This window comes from Dendrobates tinctorius, unplaced genomic scaffold, assembly GCF_039654945.1.
Source record: "Dendrobates tinctorius isolate UK_male_01 unplaced genomic scaffold, ASM3965494v1 ptg000293l, whole genome shotgun sequence".
Taxonomy (NCBI): Eukaryota; Metazoa; Chordata; class Amphibia; order Anura; family Dendrobatidae; genus Dendrobates; species Dendrobates tinctorius.
The window spans coordinates 5865032-5887980 of NW_027361960.1; the positions used below are offsets into that span (position 1 = coordinate 5865032).

At 42.6% G+C, this 22949-nt stretch overlaps 1 protein-coding gene across 2 annotated transcripts in view; it reads right to left on the bottom strand.

Moving 5' to 3' along the window:
* FH (fumarate hydratase) overlaps nt 1-22949 on the bottom strand; it is a 139017-nt gene that overhangs the window by 14093 nt on the left and 101975 nt on the right. For both annotated transcript variants that reach the window (XM_073560089.1, XM_073560088.1), the window contains exons 6-8: nt 19284-19449; nt 14645-14848; nt 3559-3686 (exon numbers count right to left, since the gene is read on the bottom strand). In XM_073560089.1, the coding sequence (XP_073416190.1) occupies nt 3559-3686; nt 14645-14848; nt 19284-19449 (498 nt within the window). The remainder of the gene's footprint in view (nt 1-3558; nt 3687-14644; nt 14849-19283; nt 19450-22949) is intronic.

Consider the following 22949-nt stretch of genomic DNA (forward strand, 5'->3'; position numbering starts at 1 on the left):
GAAAGCTTCAACTCACTCCACAAAAAAAGTCCCCACTCAAGTCCATCATCTGTCAATGGAAATATACACTCACTGGCCACTTTATTAGGTACACCATGCTAGTAAGGGGTTGGACCCCCTTTTGCCTTCAGAACTGCCTCAATTCTTCGTGGCAGAGATTCAACAAGGTGCTGGAAGCATTCCTCAGAGATTTTGGACCATATTGACATGATGGCATCACACAGTTGGCGCAGATTTGTCGGCTGCACATCCCTGATGCGAATCTCCCGTTCCACCACATCCCAAAGATGCTCTATTGGATTGAGATCTGGTGACTGAGGAGGCCATTTGAGTACAGTAAACTCATTGTCATGTTCAAGAAACCAATCTGAGATGATTCGAGCTTTATGACATGGCGCATTATCCTGCTGAAAGTAGCCATCAGATGTTGGGTACATTGTGGTCATAAAGGGATGGACATGGTCAGCAACAATACTCAGGTAGGCTGTGGCGTTGCAACGATGCTCAATTGGTACCAAGGGGCCCAAAGAGTGCCCAGAAAAAATTCCCCACACCATGACACCACCACCACCAGCCTGAACCGTTGATACAAGGCAGGATGGATCCATGCTTTCATGTTGTTTACGCCAAATTCTGACCCTACCATCCGAATGTCGCAGCAGAAATCGAGACTCATCAGACCAGGCAACGTTTTTCCAATCTTCTACTGTCCAATTTCGATGAGCTTGTGCAAATTGTAGTCTCAGTTTCCTGTTCTTAGCTGAGAGGAGTGGTACCCAGTGTGGTCTTCTGCTGCTGTAGCCCATCTGCCTCAAAGTTCGACGCACTGTGCGTTCAGAGATGCTCTTCTGCCTACCTTGGTTGTAACGGGTGGCAATTTGAGTCACTGTTGCCTTTCTATCAGCTCGAACCAGTCTGCCCATTCTCCTCTGACCTCTGGCATCAACATGGCATTTCCGGCCACAGAACTGCCGCTCACTGGATTTTTTTTCTTTTTCGGACCATTCTCTGTAAACCCTAGAGATGGTTGTGCGTGAAAATCCCAGTAGATCAGCAGTTTCTGAAATTCTCAGACCAGCCCTTCTGGCACCAACAATCATGCCACGTTCAAAGGCACTCAAATCACCTTTCTTCCCCATACTGATGCTCGGTTTGAACTGCAGGAGATTGTCTTGACCATGTCTACATGCCTAAATGCACTGAGTTGCCGCCATGTGATTGGCTGATTAGAAATTAAGTCTTAACACACAGTTGGACAGGTGTACCTAATAAAGTGGCCAGTGAGTGTAAGTGGCTTCTACGTTGTTAGTCAAAGGCTCTGCAAAAGCAAAATGGCTCCTGGCCCCACCAAAAGAAATTCAGCAAATTTTGCGCTCCCAAATACAAATGCTGCCTGAGTCCCACAGTGTGCCTAAACCACATTTAGCATCCATCTGTTTGGCATTTCTGTAGCGATGATAAAATTCCCAGAGTGGTATAATTTCCAAAATGGGGTCACTTGAGAAGGGATTCTGCTCTTCTAGTACTTAGGGACTCTGTATGGAGGGCATAACCTATTCTGGCAGAATCTGCCCTCCATGAGGCAAATCCCTCCAGAGTCTCACCATGTGGCTAAGCAGTATTTTACATATCGGGTATTTCCACATTCACCGGAATCTGTGGGACAAATTGTGGTCCATTTTTACCCAATGTGAAAACGACAAATCTGGGGTTAAAACAAAATTTAATTGGTAAAAAAGGTAATTTTTTTTTTCTTCACTGCCCAATTCTATAAAATTGTGTGATCCACCTGAGGTGCTAATATAATCACTGCACCCCTAGATAAATTCATTGAGGTGTAGTTTGTAAAACGGTTTCTCTTATGGGGGACATATGCTGTTCTGACACCTCAGGGGTTCTGCTAATGTGACATGGCACCCTCAAACCATTCCAGCAAAATTTGAACTCCAATATGGCGCTTCTTCCCTTCTGAGCTTTGCACTGTGCCTCAAAAATTGTTTGACCACATACGGGGTATCAGCGTACTCAGGAGAAAATAGACCCCAAAATTTGTTACGCAGTTTCACCTGTTACCCTTGTGAAAAAAAAAACTAGCCCAAAAACATTTTTTGTGGGATTTTTTTTTTTTTTTTACCTTCATGGCCCTACGATATAAACTCTGGTGAAGCACCTGGGGTTTCAAGTTGCTCACCACATATCCAGATATATTCCTTGATGGGTGTAGTTTCCAAAATGGGGTCACTTGTGAGGGTTTCCAATGTTTAGGCAATTCAGGGTCTCTCCAAATGCGACATGGCATCTACTAATTATTCCAGCAAAGTTTGCTTTCTAAAAGTCAAATGGCGCTCCTTCCCTTCCAAGCCCTGCTGTGGGCCAAGACAGTCGTTTTATGGGGTATCGGCGTACTTGGTACTTGGAGAAATCCTTGAAAGGATTGTTAACACAAGGCTATTCAAAAATTTGGGGGGAGATTCACAAGGAGTGGACTGCTGCTGGAGTCATTGCTTCAAGAGCCACCACACACAGATGTATCCAGGACATGGGCTACAAGTGTCGCATTCCTTGTGTTAAGCCACTCATGATCAATAGACCACGCATTTCATTTGGAAATCAAGGTCCCAGAGTCTGGAGGAAGAGTGGAGAGGCCACAATCCAAGCTGCTTGAGGTCTAGTGTGAAATTTCCACAATCAGTGAAGGTTTGGGGAGCAGTGTCATCTGCTGGTGTAGGTTCACAGTGTTATATCAAGAAGACCAAAGTCAGTGCAGCCGTCTACCATGAAATCTGGCAATTTGAGTTGAAGTCTGTACTTGCATAAAAGACCAGTTATGTCAAAACAAAAAAACAAACTTGCCTAATTCCAGTAATGTATCACTTACTGGACTGCTTGGAGAAGTTTTGGTCGAATTTCTGTTTTCTCTATTCTAGATGCAGCAGTGATAAGAATTTTGAGCCCTGTGTCATCACACCCTCATACCTGATTGGCAGCTTACCATGTACACTGTGTACTGCCAAGCAAGCTGTCAATCAGCGCTAGCGGCGGGGTTACACAGATTAGCCTGACTGGCCTGCACATGAAACCTAGTCAGTCAAGCATCGATAATCTCTTTATGATGAAACATTGATTGTATTGAAACTAGAGGAAGCTGCTGATCAAGTGACACATCGCTGTAAACAGGCTTTCTTGCTCTGTATTATGCCGCTCTCAGATTAAATAGCAAAAACGGGCTGATAGATTCCCTTTAAGTGAATAAACCTAGAAAATCACATTGTCAGGTTATTTTCACAACAGAACAAAACTTTTTATTCCCCATTATCATTCGACTTCATTTGGAATCCCTCCCCCCAATGTACGTTGTATGAAAAAAATGAACAAACCGTCATTCAAAACTGCTAATTGATCTGTAAGAAAAAAAAAAGACCACAATCCTTTGTACGGCTATACTGAAAAAAAGTTATTGCTCGTGGCAGAAAATGAAAATGTAAAACTTAAGCTCTTGCTGCAGCAGAAAGGAGTTAAAGAATACAGTAGCAGGATGAATAAATAAACAATACTTACAATTAGAGGCTTGAAAACATTTAATTCAAAATGTCCATTACTAGCGCCTATTGTTACAGCAACGTGGTTCCCCATTACTTGAGCAGCTACCATAGTAACTGCTTCACATTGCGTAGGATTCACTTTGCCTGTAAGGAAAAAAATTAATTTATCACAAATGGAGACAAAATTTGACATGACCAAATATGGATATAATTTAAAGAGAACCTGTCATCAGGATTTTCCTAAGTAAACTAAAGCCATTTTCAGGTTGCCACTGATAAAAATGATACTTGGGGTGAAGAAATCCGCCTTGTGGTTCTTGTGTAATTAGTGTTTTAAATTTTCAGTTAATGAGACACCTATTGTTGTGAATTCTCTCTCTGGCTTCCCTCTGGTGGTTACTGGAGGTAGTGGAGCTGATCTGATTGACAGAGGCTTGCCACCTGATAATGAGGAAGACGACTGAAGATCTGGGGTTTCTGATTGGGTTTTAAAACAGCTGACTCCCTCTATCCCTGCTGGTGATTTTCTTCCTGTGCCTCTTGAGGTCTGATGTCTCCTGCTCTTTCCCTGCATATTCAGCTAAGTGGTTCATTTGCTATTCTGTTTGCATTTGATCTGGTTTTGTTTATCTCTGCTTTGTGCGGGTCAGCTAGCTCCGGCTGGGGCTGTGCTGAATTACCGCTCATATGTTACGGCATGTGCCAGTTTGTTTTGTCCCCTTTTATATTGGTCTTTTTGCTCTGCTTTCAGAATATACCAGAGTGCTGATATAGTGGGGGCGAAGTCGCCGGCACTCGGGAGCGGAGCATGCGGCTGCAAAGAAATACATGCAGCCGCACGCTCCCCGCTCTTGAGTGCCGGCGGCAGTGCCGGGTATTTGACGTGCGAGACTCATCTGAGTTTCTCACAAGGCTGACCCCAGCCTAAAGCTGACAACTCACTTACACTGTAGTGTATAAGACCAGCAATCAATATGTAAAATACCAAGTCTCCTAATAGTAAAGTAAAAATGTGAAAAACAAAAGTAAGTAAAAGCATTAAAAAATAATAATCAAAATTTGACACCATAGGTTTTATAAAAACAAACAAAAAAAAAAAAAACGTATTTAGGGATCTAATATGACGGAAACTATTAATTGGTTACATTTTTTGTCAGGCAAATTCCTTAAAAATCCCCAAACAAACATGATTCAGAACAAACCCCTGGCAGAACCACAAACCTATAGGCAGATTGAGTCACTTTCGACTCTCTGGCCTCTCTTCCTGTAGTGTAAAAAGCGCGACCAGTCTGCGTTTTTGTGCATGCCTAAAAAGACAGACTACATCAATCTTTCTTTCCCTCCATCACTTACCTGATTAGCCTTTATATTTAATTATTCTTGGCCTCTGTATTATCTTATATTGGTCTTTATAATGTTAAGGTCAAAGTCATGTTCTATCATAGCACTGTTTGCTTCTATTCTGTATACCATAGTTTGTTGTATACAATGCTATTTTTTCAAGGGCTGCGTCCCTTGCTTTACTTGGGTCAAATTGTGGCTGCTTTGCAAATTTACGTTTGTTGTTATGTTTACTGCCCTACCCTTACATCAACTCCCTCCCCCCCCATCCCCTCTACCCCCCCCCCCCCCTCTATACCCTTGTTAAAAATAAAAATATTGGGAAAAAAAAAAAAAAGACAGACTACACCTGAACAGAGTCCAAAATGACTGCATCTGTTTTATTATACGGTTCTGTTGAGGGTAGAACATAGGAAAAATGTGATCCCAAGCGTTATACTGAAAGTAATGAAAATGTTCTGTACCCCAAAATATTAACAATAAAAACTTCAAAGTAACTGACAAAAAAAAAAACAAAAACAGGCATACACACAGATCCATAATCTCTCAATGAAAAAATAGTGTTTCCATATTACAGGTAAATTTTCTCTTTGAAGAGTAAAAGAGGGACTAGAACTCTAGTGCCATCTAAAGGAAGTAGCAATCTTAAAAGTCAATTTAGGCTATGTGCACACACTGCAGATTCACCTGCGGGTAAAGTGACCTACGGTTTTGCTGCGGTTTGGCCTGCGGTTTTGCCCTGCGGTTTCACACCTCTACTATGTTAAAGGTGTGAAACCGCAGCGGAATCCGCAGAAACAATTGACATGTTGTGGAAAAAAAAACCGCAGCAAAACCGCAGCGTGAGCTTCTGCGGTTTTGAAAACCCATAGGGTTACATGGTACTGTACCATGTCTGCGGAACTGCTGTGGTTCCGCAGGGCCAAAACCGCAGCGGAACCGCAGCGTGTGCACATAACCTTAGGCTGTGTGCACACGCTGCGGATTTTGCTGCGGTTCCGCAGCGGTTTTGGCCGCTGCGGACCCGCAGCAGTTTTTGCTGCGGTGTACAGTACCATGATTCCCTATGGGAATCAAAAACCGCAGATGGTGCGGAATTTTCCGCGCGGATTATCTGCGGTTTTCAATCCGCAGAAAGAATTGACATGTCAATTCTTTCTGCGGATTCCCCTGCGGTTTGCCATCTCCTCCATTGAGGAGATGAAAAACCGCAGGGCAAAACCGCAGAGCAATCCGCAGGTAAAACCGCAGGTATTTTGACCTGCGGTTTCACCTGCGGATTTTACAGAATCCGCACCTAATCCGCAGCGTGTGCACACAGCCTTAGACTCTCTAGCGAGCCTTGTCACATGACTTCAGATAAAAGCCAAAATCTCAATCTGCAGACACTGTTTTGGGGTACTGCCCCTCATCAGTGCAAAGTGTGAACTATGGTTTGGCTGAGTGAGAGGTGTCTGACCGGGATCCAAGGGGTAACGTTCCTCCTTGCTGAGAGCGACACATCAAGCCTGACATGCCGAAGTGAGGAGGCATAAGCCGCAATGCTTGTCTGGAAATATGGAAACTGTCTCTTTAGGGAGGAAGAGGCTGACCGGGATCCAAGGGGTAACGTTCCTTCTTGCTGAGAGCGACACATCAAGCCTGACATGCCGAAGTGAGGAGGCATAAGCCGCAATGCTTGTCTGGAAATATGGAAATTGTCTCTTTAGGGAGGAAGAGGATGACCGGGATCCAAGGGGTAACGTTCCTTCTTGCTGAGAGCGACACATCAAGCCTGACATGCCGAGGTGAGGAGGCCCAAGCCGCAATGCTCGTCTGGCAAATAAGCTAATTGTCTCTTTAGGGAGGAAGAGGCTGACCCGGATCCAACGGGTAACGTTCCTCCTTGCTGAGAGCGACACATCAAGCCTGACATGCCGAGGTGAGGAGGCATAAGCCGCAATGCTCGTCTGGGAAATATGCAAATTGTCTCTTTAGAGAGGAAGAGGACTAGCACTCCAGTACCACCTAAAGGAAGTAGCAATCCTAAATGTCAAAAACGACTAACGAGTCTTATCACATTACTGGTAAGAGACAGGCTCTAGAATAGCAACTTGACACCCAAAAACAAATCCAGCAAATCCAAATCCCCATTTACACTCATGCAGAGCCACACAGTGTGACTAAAATGTAGTCCACATATATGGCATTACTGTAGCAGGAACCACCCACTAAATTTATGAGGTGTGTTTCTTCAAAAGCACGAGCTGGGTACAAAGTACTGAGCAATAAAATTGCATATTTGCAATTTTCACTCTAACTCATGAGACCACAATTAGCTGCATCCACAGATCAATTCATTGAGGGATGCAATTTCCAAAACTGAGCAATTCTTGGGATTTTTCTGCTGTTCTGGCACGTCAGGGGACTCTGCAACACCATTTGTAATCTATTCCAACAAAATCTGAACTCCAAAAGTCACTACGCGCCATCACTTTCAAGTCTTGCTGTGTGGTCAAACAGTAGATTCCAATCACATATGGGGAATCACTGCTTTTAGAGGAAATTGTGGCTCCATTTTTACGTATTACACCTCATGAAAATGAAAAAAATTGCAGCTAATAAATTATTTTCATCGTCCACATTCTGTGGCACTTGTGGGTTCAAAATACTCAATACACCCCTTGACGAACTCCTTGATTGGTCTAGTTTCCAAACTGGGGTCACCTATGGGGGAGGGGTATGGTATCTGCCAATTTGTGAGCTCAGTGGCACTGCTAACGCGACATGGCGTCTACAACATATTCCAACCAAAATATCGCTCCAAAACGTCAAATAGTGCTCCTTACATTACAAGCCCCGTAGTCAGACCAAAATTTGTATCCAAACATTTATGAGGTAAAACAGTTTTCAATATAAATTGCATAAAATATTGCAGGGTGCTCTCTCTCAGGCTGTGTTCACATGTTCAGGATTTTTTGCGTTTTTGCCGCGTTTTTCTGCAGCAAAAACGCTTAAAAATGCATACATTAAGCATCCTATTAACAGAATGAAATCCGCAATTTTTGTGCCCATGATGCATTCTTTTCCACAAAAAAACGCATTGCGGAAAAAATGCAGCACATTCATTAATTTAGCAGAAAATTTGCGGATTTCATTGTATCAGGAAGCGCCGCAAAAAAACGCAAAAAACCCGCGCAAAAAACGTGATAACGCGAAAAAAAGTGAATAAAAAATTGCAGATTTCCTGGGAAGGAGTCAGGTTTTTTCCTCAGGAAATTTCTGCATACGTGGGCACATAACCTCATATTACTTCTTCTGAGAATTAATAATTTGAGGCTAAAAAAAAAAAAAATGTAAATTTATCACTTGTATGGCCCAATCATAACACTTTGTGAAGCACCTGTGGGGTTTCTGCTGATTTGGCATCTCAGGGTATCAGCAAATATGACATTGTGCCCAAAATCTGCTACAACCAATTGTTCACACTGTCCCTTCTGAGCCCTACCATGTGCACAAGTAGCAATTTTGGACCACATATGGGAATTTACCATGTCTGGGAGAAATGGATAACAACTTATGGAGTCCATCTTCTCCCATTAACCTTGTGAAGATGAAAAAAGAAATAGGCTAAATTCAACTTTTTTTTCTTTTTAACAAAGAGTCACTTTTCATTTTTGTATCCCAATGTTATAAATGTATTACAAGATATTTTAATTACATTTTCTTTGTTCGGGTGACAATCCCTTTAAGGCCAAAAGTGTCTATCTCCTTAATGTGTTAATGGCTCTATCCAAATCATTTTTTACATTATATACTGTATGACTATTGTTATTGTACAAGTTGGCAGCAGTCGGAACCTAAAACAGCTATTTGAATGTTTATATTCCCCCATGACTGTTTGTTATCCCATGAGAAAAAACTATTTCTACAGTTGCAGAGGCGTAGCTAGGGTTTTGGTTCGGGGGGGGGAACGTCTGAGTGGGCCCCTACCAGAGAACATCAGGAGATGACCACGCTGTTGCCAAAAAAAAAAATATTATATTATATATATTCATTCCATTATTGCGGCGTCATTATATTATATTATATATATATATATGTATATATATATATATATATATATATATATATTCATTCCATTATTGCGGTGTCAGTGCATATTCATTCCATTATTGCGGCGTCACTTCATCGCGTCCCCTCTGTGTGCCGGTCTGACTGAAGCGCAGCTCCTGACATCAGAGCAGAGCCGCCGCAATCAGCGTGGGAGCGAGGGGGAGAGGTGAGTATATTTTTTTTTTTAAATTTATATAGTGAGTCCTGGTTGCATGATTATGATACCCCATATGGGGGAGCAGCATAATACCTGTATGAGCGGGCAGCATGATACCCCGTATGAGGAGGGGGCAGCATGATACCCCATATAAGGGGGAGCAGCATGATACCCCATATAAGGGAGGGCAGCATTATATTTTTGGGGGGCGCTGTATTATACCATATGAAGGGGGCTACATTATAGAGAAAGAAAGAACAGAGAGAAAGAAAGAACAGAGAGAAAGAAAGAACAGAGAGAAAGAAAGAACAGAGAGAAAGAAAGAACAGAGAGAAAGAAAGAACAGAGAGAAAGAAAGAACAGAGAGAAAGGAAGAACAGAGAGAAAGGAAGAACAAAGAGAAAGGAAGAACAGAGAGAGAAAAAGATTAGAAGGAGAAAGATTAGAGAGAAAAAGATTAGAGAGAGAAAGAAAGATTAGAGAGAAAGAAAGATTAGAGAGAAATAAAGGGGAAAGAAAGAACAGAAAGCAAGAACAGAGAGAGAAAGAGGAAAGAAAGAACAGAGAGAGAAAGAAAGAACAGAGAAAGAAAGAACAGAGAGAGAAAGAAAGAACAGAGAGAGAGAAAGATTAGAGTGAAAGCAAGAAGGGAAAGAAAACAGAGCGAAAGAAAGAACAGAGATAGAGAAAGGAAGAGGGGAAAGAAAAAGAAACAGAGAGAAAGAAAGATTCTATAAAGATACTATAACAGCCCGGCTCCCATTGTAGTACCCACCTGAGCCTCCCAGTGCAGGACATATCATGATCCGCTCACATGGCCGACATCCCTGAGTGCAAGGCGATCCCACTGTCGGAGGAGACGGTGATGAATCTGAAGCATTCCCAGAGGTGCCTCCATGATTCCATCACAATCTCCTCCCGAAATTACCTCGTTTCCGGTCAGCTTCCAGCACGTCACTTTCGGTGGAACATCATGTTCAAATTTTAAAGTGCTCCTCGGGGCTCTGCCATGTACTCCTGTGTCCACGGGAAAATTTAGCTCCCGACAGAAAAATCGAGACGGTTGGGAGGTATGAATGCTCCCCACCAGACACCTTGTACACGCATAGCTCCGCACACCTCATACACACACGGTTCCGCTTTCTATGCCTCGTACACACACGGCTCCGCTCCGTACACCTCGCATACACACGGCTCCACTCAGTACACACATGGCTTCACTCTGTAAACCTTGTATACATGCGGCTCTGCTCCAAACACCTTGCGCACACGTGACTCCACTCCGTACACCTCGTACACACGCGGCTCCGCTCCGTACACCTCGTACACATGGCTCCGCTCCGTACACCTCGTACACACACAGCTCTGCTACATGCACCCTGTAAACCCCTCCAGACCCCACACAGAAACTTCCCTTCATCCAGCACCATGAGATCCAGCACAACAGAGTCCTGCATACACTGAGAGGCCCCTGATCATGTGACCCCTTACTCCTCCCCTCCTGTGACCTCATCACAGGTCCTGTGCACCCAGAAGAGATTAGAGCTACGCTACTACTCCAATCCCAGGGCGCCATGACAACCAGCACATCAGAGTTCTGCATAGTGCATACAGTCAGTGAGGCCCTTGATCATGTGACCTCGACTCCTCCCCTCCTGTGACCTCATCACAGGTCCTGCAGCAGAGAAGAGAACATAGGGGCAGAGCAGGGAGATGATCAATTCTCCCTCTCTGCTGCCGATACAGTTAAGTGTAAATCCGGGTGGGCACCCTCAGAGTGCGGGGCCCGGGGTCTGCCCCCCGGTAGCTACGCTACTGTACAGTTGGGTACAGAAACATTAAGCCGTTTCCACATTAGGCCTCTTTCACACTTCAGTTTTTTGCATCAGTCAAAATCCGCCAAAAGGACGGATGGCAGATCCGTTTTAGTACTGATGACAACGGATGCCACCCGTCCGTTTTTTTTGACGGATCCGACAAATGAAGAATTTTAAAGGAGAGAGAGAGTTTTTTTTTTTTTTGTACGGCACCCAGAAAGAATTTCGGGTTAAATGAGTGTCTGGAGGATCCGCCGGAGAAAAAAAAACGTTGCAAGCTCCGTTTTGAAATCTTTGAGGATGGTGACGGACAGCAACTTTTGGCGGATCCGCCAAAAAACGGATGCAACGGACGGCAATCCGTCACAATCAGCCAATAATGGAAGTCAATGGGGAAAAAAAAAGGATCCTCAAAAGAAAATTGAGGATCCGTTTTTTTCAAAACCTGGCGAATTGTGACTGATTGTAAAAAACTGAAGTGTGAAAGAGGCCTTAGTCGTACTGATGTTAAGTCGTACTGATAGAATGCAGAATCAGTGATCATTTAATACAACTTATCCACAGTGTGGCTGTTCTGCTGAGGAAGGACTTTGATCCCCTATTCAGCAATTAGGCAGAGACGAACAGGTTTTCTAACCAATAACACTTTAGCCCATTCTTGATGGTGCCAATTTTCACCCACGTTCCTCCCCTTCTTCCAAGAACAAGTCGTTTTTAGTTGACAGTCACGAGGGATTGTCTTTTGAGGGATAAATTGTATTTTTGAATGCAGTTTTATTATATAAGGTACTGGAAAAAAGGGGAAAAACATTTGCAAAAGTCAGCATTCCGCACTGTTGCCTAGATACTACACATTAGCACGTGACTAGCCTTACCTCTAATTTTGGAGCATTAGGTCACATTCTATCTAGTGTTTTCCTGTCTGTGGATTAGTCATAACATCACAACAGATGTTACCGCCTAGTCTCCGCTGACAGACGCTCCTCCTGGCTGCTCTGCTTCTTCTGCTCAAGTAGATTAAGGCACTTGCACAGTCTTCCTCCTGATATGAGAATCTTCTGCACGGGGTTGATCAATGGCTCTGCCTCCTTTTGCCTGTATTGGTGAGGAGATTGCTGCAGGAGTAGACATGGAATAGAAGGATCTGGCTCTGAAGGAGAGAAGGAAAGTAGCCTGCTGGAGGTCTTTTTCAAGGGTTCTAGCATTGCTCCTCCTTGCACAAAGGATGAGGTAGCGTTCCTGCTGCTGGACTGTTGCCCTCCTATGGCCCCCTCCACGACTCCTGATCTACTGGCCTGTCTCACAGCTACCATTCTTGCCAGAGCTCATGTTGAGGTGCCATCTTAAATGAGCTACACTACCTGAGCAACTACTGTGGGTTGTAGATACTGCCTCATGCTACTGTACAGAACTTCTAGGTATGAGAGCAATGATTGATTAACAATTGGTGTTGCCTTTGATGTCTTTTTTCCTCTGTTTATTCCCGCAAACTGCATGAACAGATTGGAATCTATTTGACAGTCTTTTGTGGTTTCCAGGTACTGGAGGACTACTGTTCTGATGCACAGATAATTAAATGCCCCCCTACTGCCAGGACCATAAAATTAGTCAAGAATGGGCAAGACTACCTCTTGGTTCAAATTCAAAGTTGTCACTTTTGGTAGGAACGCTGGATCTAGTTTGAGGATAATACAGTCTAGGATCCTTATGTATGGACTTGTGATGGAAAACGCCTTTATTTTCCCTATCTGTCTGGCTGTCGTTATGGCAACCAGGAAGGCAGTTTTTAGGGAGAGAAATTTCATATCTGTGTTCTTGAGCCGCTCATATGGTGGTTTGAATAAACAATTTAGGACTATATTTAAATCCCCAGGTGGGACATAGAACCTAGTTGTGGCTTTAACGAATCTCTCAATCCATGGATGCCCTGCTAGCAGATAGTCTGCGAAAGCGCCCAAAGCTGGAATTTGTTGCACCTTCAAAGTGCCAAGTCTCAGCACTTTGTCAAATCCTGTCTTTAAAAATTCTAAAATGATGGTAATATTAGGACTAGATTTCTACAGTCGCCTCAAGCTACTGTGCACAACATTTTCTCCAGATTTGGGTATATATTGTCAATGTTATTGGCTTCCTACTTTTTTGCATGGTTGATATGACTGAGTCAGACAGAACTTTAGACCTCGAGATCTGCCTTTCAGGATCCAGGACAATTGTAGGAGTTTTTCACTGGGATGTTGTATTGACTCTTGGAACAGTAGGACTTGTATGACGGGATCTTCTATGGACATCATTCTCAGCAAGGGAAACCAGCGTCTCCTGGGCCAAAATGGTAATATCACAATTACATTGGGTTGATCCTCCTATCTTCTTTAGCACTGCTGAAATTGGGGGCAAGGGAGGAAAACATACGCTAGGTCCATATCCGATTTCTGTCCCCATATCCCGTTGGTCTGTCTTTTTTATTGCCACAAGAAAAAATGCAAACAGCAAAATTCTCTTCCCTCAAACAGGTCCAACTAGGGAGTACCCCATCAAAGTATTAAGTGATGAAGTTCTAAGCAGTTCAGCTCCTATTCCGACTACTGAACTGTTTTCCGGGTGAGAAAGTTTGCCACTGAATTTTGAGACCCATTCAGATGTATCGTTATCACTGATCGCACCGTGATACCTTCTGTGCTAAAGCCTGCAGGTGGCGGTGTCTTGGTCCCCCTTGATGTCTGAGGAAGGCTACTGTCGTAATATTATCTGACAGGGTCTAATTTGTCAGCTCTTTAGACTTAAGGCTGTGTTCACACACAGCTTTTTTTAGCGGTTTTTACCGCGGTTTTCACTATAAAACCGCTAAAAAAAAAAGCTTCCCAGTCATTTCTATACATTTTGCACTTTTTGTGCACATTGATGCGTTTTTTTACTGTGAAAAAACCGCATCGCGGTAAACGCAGCATGCTCATTAATTTTGCGGATTTTTCTGCGGTTTTGGCTTCTTCCATGTGGTTTGAAACCGCTGCGGAAAAAGCCGCATCAAAAACGAGCAAAAACCGCCGAGGAAAAATAGGTGCGGTTTCTGGGAAGGGATTCAGGTTTTTGAGCAGAAATTTTCTGCAACGTGTGCACTTAGCCTAACACTTTTTTAGCGTCTCCCAGACTGCCTGAAGGCTCCCTAACGCTGGATGACCTGTCATGGAAATTAAGGACATGCTGACCTCTTTATTTCCCCTTACTAACTTGTTCCTTATGTTTTCAGACACACTGATTTTATACCAGACTAAGTTGCACTTTCTATGGGTAAGTAACCCTTTTTTCACACCAAAAATTTTTTCTCCTTTTTTTACCTTTTCTTCATCCTGTTTTGTTTAAATTTATTTGACACTTCTTTATATAACTTTATAATTTTCAATTTTTTTAAATTTATCTTTTCATTTTATTCTATCATGTAAGCAACAGGGGCTTTAAGAAGATCCCTAAGCTGCTATGGCAACCCAACAAACGGGGAAATGTGCACCAGAACGGACCCGTTCACTAGACTGCAACAACTAAATGCTGCATTCAGTGGCATTTATCTGGTTAAACAGCATTAAGACAGTTGCTGGCTGTAAAACACAACTGGCAACTATGTGTGATGCGGAGTCGGCTCCAATCTTGTAAATTTATTGCATCAATGGAACCTGCAAGAAAAAAAATGATTGTATTACCTGGCATAATGCTGCTTCCAGGTTCATTTTCTGGCAAAATTAATTCTCCAAGACCAGATCGTGGGCCTGAACCAAGAAATCGAATGTCATTGGCAATCTTCATTAGGCTACAAGCCACAGTGTTCAAAGCGCCACTCAATTCAACCAGTGCATCATGGGCAGCAAGAGCTTCAAATTTGTTTGGAGCAGTGATAAACGGTAATCCTGTGATAATGTTAGGAAAAACCATTTTTTAGTATAATATTTGCATGAGACTTAAGACAGCAAGAAATACACTCAAGAAGTATTAACCAAACTAAATAATATTCCTATATTCCAAGTCATAACTTTGTTTCTGTTAATATACAAGTGCACGAATACGCTATTTTCTATATACAAAGTTACAGTATTTTGCAGACTAAATTTTGGGGAGGGAAATTGATTTTTTTAATAAAATGATGGTGTGTCTTATAGTCCCATTTTTTTAGTAGTTTATTGGAGGTGGAGGAGGGGGTGGGAGTGGTGTGTTGACTACTGTGGAGCAGGGTCACAGAAGGCCGGCGGCAGCAGAAGTAGGGCTATGCTGCGTGCCCCGGGTTGAGAGGAGGGAGTGTCCCAGTGCTGCGGGCCCTGGGCTCTCCCAAAACGTCGGCGCTGAGCAGAGTCCTCCTTTCCATTGATTTCCCTACGGTGGGCTTCAGGAAAATGCCTGCCGAAGGAGGCGCATGTGCAGATTGAGATCTCTCAGAGAAATCAATGCGAAGGTGGTCTCTGCTTAGCGTCGACATCTTATGAGAGGCTAGTGTCCGCAGCGCCAAGATATCCCCTTCTTTAAACCCAGGGTCCGTAGCATCTCTCCACATGCCTCCTGTGACCCCGCTCCACCGCAGCCATCTCCATTTACCCCGGTAGGTAACCTTCGGATTATAAGACGCTCCTCCGTTTTCCTCACATATTTGGCGGGAAAAAAATGCATTGTATAATACGAAAGACATGGTATATACATGCACTGTGCGTCAGCACACTGCAATGAATAAATGAATTCCACGATTGTTATATAAAAGTATAACATTTTTTGTGCATATAACAATACTGGAGTTAATGTATTTATAACATTTTTCTGTTGTCAGTCATATTACCTCTTTTTAAAAGTCAAATTTCCATTTTTTTTTTATTAAAAAAAGTATCACTTTACCATTGGTAAGCAATGCTTAGTTTCTATTCTAAAGGTAATGTGAAGACTGAAGTGCACAACAATTCCACTGCTCTTTATTTAAAACGTTATTCTAGCAATTGCAATGCTTACAATACCAGATATGGATAACTTTATACACTCATCTACATTGCTATTGCAACACCTGAAAAGAAAAACTGTGGACTGATATAAAAAACAAAAAACACAGACTGATAGACATGTTAATAATGTGCAAATTATGAAAAAGTGGTAACAAAATTTTCAAAGCATCTCGATTCATGCGGTATCAAGTATGAGCGCCAAACGCAGAATCCCCGCACTTATAGACTTGACATACAATCAGTGAGGTTATTAATGGTTGTCTGGCACGCTAATCATTAAGCTTCACTACTGGCAGCTCCATTTGCAATCTCCAACCAACATCGTCTCAAATGTGTTTGATGGGAGAGAAGTCTGGAGACGCTGCAGGCCATAGTCGAATATTTAGGCCAAGCAGGCTGCTCACAATAGAACGAAGAACATGCGACCTGGCGTGGTCATGTTAAAAAAAAAAAATGGCTCCTGGTACACATTTATGTTCCCTAGTGAAGGCGTTGCCCACATGTTCTTCAGACCAAGATCCAGTTATCACCGCCATCCAAGACAAAATCAGGTCTCATTGCTTTAGAGGATAGACCCTATTTTAGCCTCCATTGCAGTCTTGCTCTGCACCATGACGGCCTTTAAGAGTGGTTGGTGTGAAGTTAATGGAACACCTGTAGTTGACTCGTAACCAAAAGTTGCGCAGACATTGTTTGATGCTATAGGTTTAGTATAGCCTAATTTCACTCGCAGTACAGAATGGATCACTACACACCTTGCTTCAAATCTGAAGAAACCATATGGGCAATGCTAAAAATGGGGTGGCATTTTGTACGCTATCAGGACACCTCTAGTCTTCACTCCAGGCCACTAACAGCTCAGAGGTACATTGATTTGGTCATGCAACCAGTAGTGCTATCACATCTTTAAAATGTCCCAGGAGCCTTTTTTTTCCCAACATAACGCCAGCTTGGTGTTGCAGTTTCAATGTCATGTATAAGCAAAAATAAATACATACATATACCGTATTTTTTGGACCATAAGACGCACCTAGATTTTTGAGGAGGAAATTAGAAAAAAAATTGAAGCAAAAAATGTTGACAGTTCTGTACTTAATATCCCCACCCTGCTATGCATGGCCCCCCCCATCCCTACCTTCGTATGTATGGACCCCATCAGAAAAACACACAAACCATTATTACTTAGCTTCCCTGCGCTATCTCGCAGCGTCTTGCTCTTAATGCAAGCAGCTGATTTATGCTTGTAAGCAGCGTACGGCCGTGACATCATGCTCTGGTTACAAGCCGAGGACAGCTGCTGGAATACTCACTGCTATCCTACGCCGTCACAATAAGCTTGTGGAGCAGTGAATATTCATTTCTCTAGTAGACAGTGGCCGTTAGCCGCATCCTTCCTTCAGCTTCTGGGCTTTTACGTGTGGAATGGTATTCCCTGCATTCCACGCCTGTGGGAGTGGAGAGCAGAGAATATTCATTGTCTTAAGTAGCGGGCACACGCCAACACCAGGCAGCTGCAGGAAGCTGGCTGCCGAGGCTAACAGCATGTCCCCTATTAAAAAGCAACAATATGACAAAAGAGAAATGGAATAGGCCACAAAGAGGGGATCACCTAAGGCAGGAAATAGCGTAACATAAATAAAGTTTTTATTTGACACAGGAAGACGAGCGCAAAAATAGTCACACAGGCTCATAATAGGGCCAACCACCCGAAGCAAAACCCCACAATGTGAATAATTTATACAAAAACCCCTATGCCCATATAAACAGCATACCATGATAAGGCTGATAAATAGTGCCTATCAGAAACATACTGTTCCCATACAAGAAATAGAAAATAATTTAAATGTATCATGAGTGTTTGCTCACACCTCTACATTGCATATCAAATATTGGTGGCTAGGAACAACTGCATAACCTAGAACACTTGGTGCAGACTATAAACAAATAAATGTAAACGCAGTACCAAGAGCAGCTTTACCCATGTACAGTACATAGGCTTAAGAGACTTCCAAGCCTGAATGGCAAAACCAAAGAAATATCAATAGCAGAGTCCTGAAAAAATGGACGCTGCACACTGTAGGCGAGCAGTGAGGCAGAGCAGATAGAGGCACATAGGGATTAATGGTGAGGGCTAAGGCAGCCAACCATGAGTAGTGACACAGAGTGCACTATCTGTAAGTGAAGCCCATGTGGAGAAAAGCCAGGCAGAGCAGGAACCCGACGCGTGTCGCCACCCTAAGTGGCTTCGTCAGGGGTACTCACTGCATGTCATCTGTATCATTATATATGTTTGTTAATCATTAATAACTTTGTTGCTCGTATGCGCTTCCGGCTTTGTAGACGCCGGCGCAGTCGGTTATACTTTCCATTCCGTTGGAAAATCATGTGTCGTCGCCATGGGCCACATGCCAGTCATGGATACTCCAGGGATACCATTATCCACGCCTTACCGGTAAGCAGCACAGCTGCGACGTATAAATGATTAACAAACATATATAATGATACAGATTACATGCAGCGAGTACCCCTGCCGAAGCAACTTAGGGTGGCAACATGCGTCGGGTTCGTGCTCTGCCTGGCATTTCTCCACATGGGCTTCACTTAACTCTGTGTCACTACTCATGAGCCTATTGATTGTTGTAGTTATGTCACATGTGTGATTATTTTTAATGCTTTTAAATGTTTGTGCTTGTCTTTCAGTGTCAAATAAAAACTTGAATTATTTTACGCTATTTCCTGCCTTAGGTGATCCCCTCTTTGTGGCCTATTCCTTTTCTCTTTTGTCATATTGTCACTTTGCTTGTATAGGCCGAGGTGGGATCCCTTTAGAGATTTTTCTGTGGTGCCCCCATTTTTGATATTGTTCCCTATTAGAAAGCAGTGAATATTCATTTCTCTTTAGCAGCAGGGACCAGAGTGCAGCCGCCAGCTACTGACTCCTGTGACCCCCTGCCACTCCCCCACAGCCAGAGCAGGTACATCGGAGAATAAGACCCAACCCCCATTTTCCTCCACATTTTTGGAGGAAAAATGTGCATCTTATAGTCCGAAAAATACGGTATTCTTCGGGACACCAAAAAGGAAAAGTGGAGTAATAGAAATCACAGGAACAATAGACATGCTGGTGATATGAAAAAAAAAAGAAGATGGAAATGTGTTCGACGGAAAACAAGACTTTCAATAGTTTTGAACTATTTATAAACTTTTCATAGAAAAAGCTAAACACATCTTTTTATAATGTATTACTGCAAAGAATATTTGGTAGGGAAAGTATTAATGACAGCTGAATAAAAATGAGGGTTTTTAATCCATTTTTATAAACAGAAGGAACAAAAAAAAAAAAAAATCACCATTCAAAACATACCTGTGAGTTCAGATACTTTGTAAGCAACCTTTTCAGCAAATCCAATTCTAGTATTTAGCCCAGTTCCAACGGCAGTGCCACCAGCTGCCAACTCATAGACTCTTGGCAAAGCTGCTTCAATTCTAGCAATGCCATATTTTATCTGCTGAACATAGGCACTGAACTCCTGAAGAAAAAATATTAATAAAATATCTGTATGTTTTATATACACATATAATTATAAAGACACACACTTTTTTTAGGGTTACTGATAAACCTTTTTAAATTTTTTCTTTATCTTCAAATATATAACATGGGGATTTATCGTCATTCAACGAGATTCAATGAGACTTTATTGGCAACAAAGATGAATGTCACATATTTGCTGACTGAGATTAAAAAATACTGAAAAAGGCTGTAGAGAACATGAGAAGTGGCTGTAATTAGTGAGTCAGTGTAAGTAAAGCGTAAACCATGACCAAAGGAAATAGCTTTAGAATCGACTACTGCGCTGCAAAATAGCTGGCACAAGTTTCAATCCAGCTGAATGGTTGCTTCACCATGTACTGTATACGGCACGATAAAGCTAGAGTGTAGAAATTGTTGGCACAGCAACAATCTGCAATTTTACAAATGCGAGGTAAAAACGTAAAACTCAGCAGTTCCATGCGGGTACACCACAATGTGGTCATGAGATTACCGTAAGAGCTGGTTCTGCATGGTGGCCACGAAGAGGAGAATCGGGAATAGTTGCTACTGCACATCCTACAATTGAGAATATGGGCAGTAATAAAAAGCAGTAAATAGCAACGTTAAAAGCTTTCTATTTCACATCAGTAATAGTATACTGATCATACACTTCTGTGAATCATATTTATCCCCTCCAGAGATTCAATCTATAACAAACTACAGTTTTCGCAAGCTGCATCACATATACACTCTGTATATGAAATACATGTATCCAACAATGCTTACAAACAGAGCATTTCATTTATAATTCACTGCATCAAATTCTGGGGATCAGAGCTTTACATACACCACACTGGCTGTGTCACTAAACGGTTAAAATGTACACTCTTTACCCGTATTTCAAAACTGACCAGTGTCACTATGTGGTAATAACGCATCAACATATATCCCAGCCACGCGGAAAATGTTTTTCATCACACATTGGAGGTAAATTTAGGTCAATATGTTTTGCTTCTTTGTATGAAAATACCCAAGATTTGATGAAAACTATTGAAATTTAGCAACTTTAAGGCTATGTGCACACGTTCCGGATTTGCCACGGAAATTTCCGTGGGAATTCCGCAACTCCCTGCCGCTGGAAATACGCTAGAATTCCACATGCGTAATACCCGCGATAAACTGGCGTTTTGCAAGCGTAATTAGCTGGTAGATACTAGCGTTTTCCAAGCGATCTGTAGCATCGCTTGGAAAACTGATTGACAGGTAGGTCACACTCGTCAAACATAGTGTTTGACTAGTGTGACCAACTTTTTACTATTGAGGCTGCGTATGAAGCATCAGTAGTAAAAGATATAAAGTTAAAAATAAAAAAATTGTGATTTTCCCACCTTCCGGCAACCCATGCAGCCTTCCCGATCCTCGCGATGCTCCCGACAAGTCTCGTTCCCAGCGATGCCTTGCGACAACGACCTTTGATGACATAGCGGTTTCGCATGATGCTACGTCATCAAAGATCATTGTCACAAGGCATCGCTGGGAACGGGAGTTGGCGGGAGCATCGCTGATGCCTATGGACGCCGGAAGGTGAGAATAACGCGATTTTTTATTTTAATTCTTTTTTTTACAGGAATATGGTACCCAAAGCCTGGAGGACAGTCTCCTCTCCTCCAGACCGTGGGTACCATCCGCACATTTTCCGTTTACTTTGCGAATGGTGGCCATAGCCACATGCGGAAAGTAAGCACAAAAATGCATTCCTATGTGTGCGGAATTTTCACGATTCCACACACTCCACACAAAGAATGAGCATGCTGCGTATTTTTCCGCGATGCGATTTTGCCACGGAAAAATACGGAGCAATAGCACAGCATGTGTGAAATGCCATTGAATACAATGGGTTGCTTATTTTATGCATTTGGCAGCGTTTACGCCGCGTTTTCACGGCAAAAAAACGAGGCAAAAACGCATAAAATATGAGGAATTCCAGAAGTGTGCACATTGCCTAAACTTGAAATACTTAAGGTTTACTTAAATCCTTCCTGACAACGCCACCCGCAAATAGACAAAGCAATACATCATGGTGATCGTTGTGCCTGCTTAAGTGATTGCAAAGCTCCACTGCGCATCGCCCTTGTCTTTTTAACCCTTTAAATTATGCGATCCATGGTGATCACATTTAGACGGTTGGGAGGGGGCTGGCTCTTCCACTGATCGGCATCCCTGAGACGTCATCACGGGGGACTGATGGTTGCCATCACAGCAGGAGGCCAAATAATTACCTCCTTTACTGTCAGCTACGGTGGCCCATTAGACCATACTAGGAGCATGGTCTAACAAGGCTTAACATTACAGCACAGAAAAACTCACTAGGGAGGGGCCACCACAGGAAGTAACTTTTTTCCAAATGAAAGATCAGAGAGCCCCAGATCGAACCTGTTGTGCTTAAAGAAGGTGGAAGGGGACAAACAGACTGCCTTGCAGATTTGATCAATGGAGGTTTTAGCTCTTTCCACCCAAGATCCCAGTCAAAGGTAGAATAGGCTATCCTAACCCATCTAGCGATCGTGGACTTAGTAGCCCCCTCTACCCCAATTTGGGCCCTGGTAAAGAATAAACTTGGCTGAGGACTTTCTAAAGTGACTTCTTACTACAAGATATCTCAGGTGACACCTTCTGATGTCCAGGAAATTAAAAGCTATTTCACCTTGGGTTTTCTGTGTGTCAAAAAAAAAGGAAGAATCATTTCCTAACCCCTTTGAAACCTAGAATTTACTTTTGGAAGGTCTTAATATTAGCCTATCCTCAGATATTTGTAAAAGACAGTTAGCCTGCAACTCACTCACCGGTCTAGCCAAAGTTGGCGGTACTAAAAGTATTGTTTTTAGTGTATGCACCCTAACAGTAGCAGATGATATAGGTTCAAAAGGGGTCTTTGTAAGAGCATTCAAAACAAAATTCAGACCTTAAGGGGTACCCTAGGACCAGCTACTGGTCTAGGTGAAAATGAGGCTTTATTTTATGTTGAACCAACAAAAGGGAGGCTAAATAAACCTACTGAGGATATAAGCCTTAAAATATAGAAAAAAAAAAAAAAAGGGCGCACAGCTAGTATTGAACAAAGTATCAAATAGCGGGGGTGCAAATTAATGGTCACATGGTAATCTAAAGCAAAAAAGGAGAAAAAACAAGGACCAAAAAGGGAAATGCACACCACCAATATGTATAATTGCAAAAGGAGCTTTATTAAAAACACTGTTTAAAAACATATAAAAACACAAACATGACAAACCCACCGTTAACCCTGATCTGTACAGAAAGTGAAAAATGAGTCATATGCATGTCATACCTAAATGGAAAGGAGGGCATAATAATAAAGTGCATTTATATCAACGTAATACTTATAATCCCACCGTAATGCCCCCCATAACATGCCAAGATACTAGGATCACAACAATCTAAAAGACTCAAGATAAACAGCCTCCAGGGAGGATACAACCA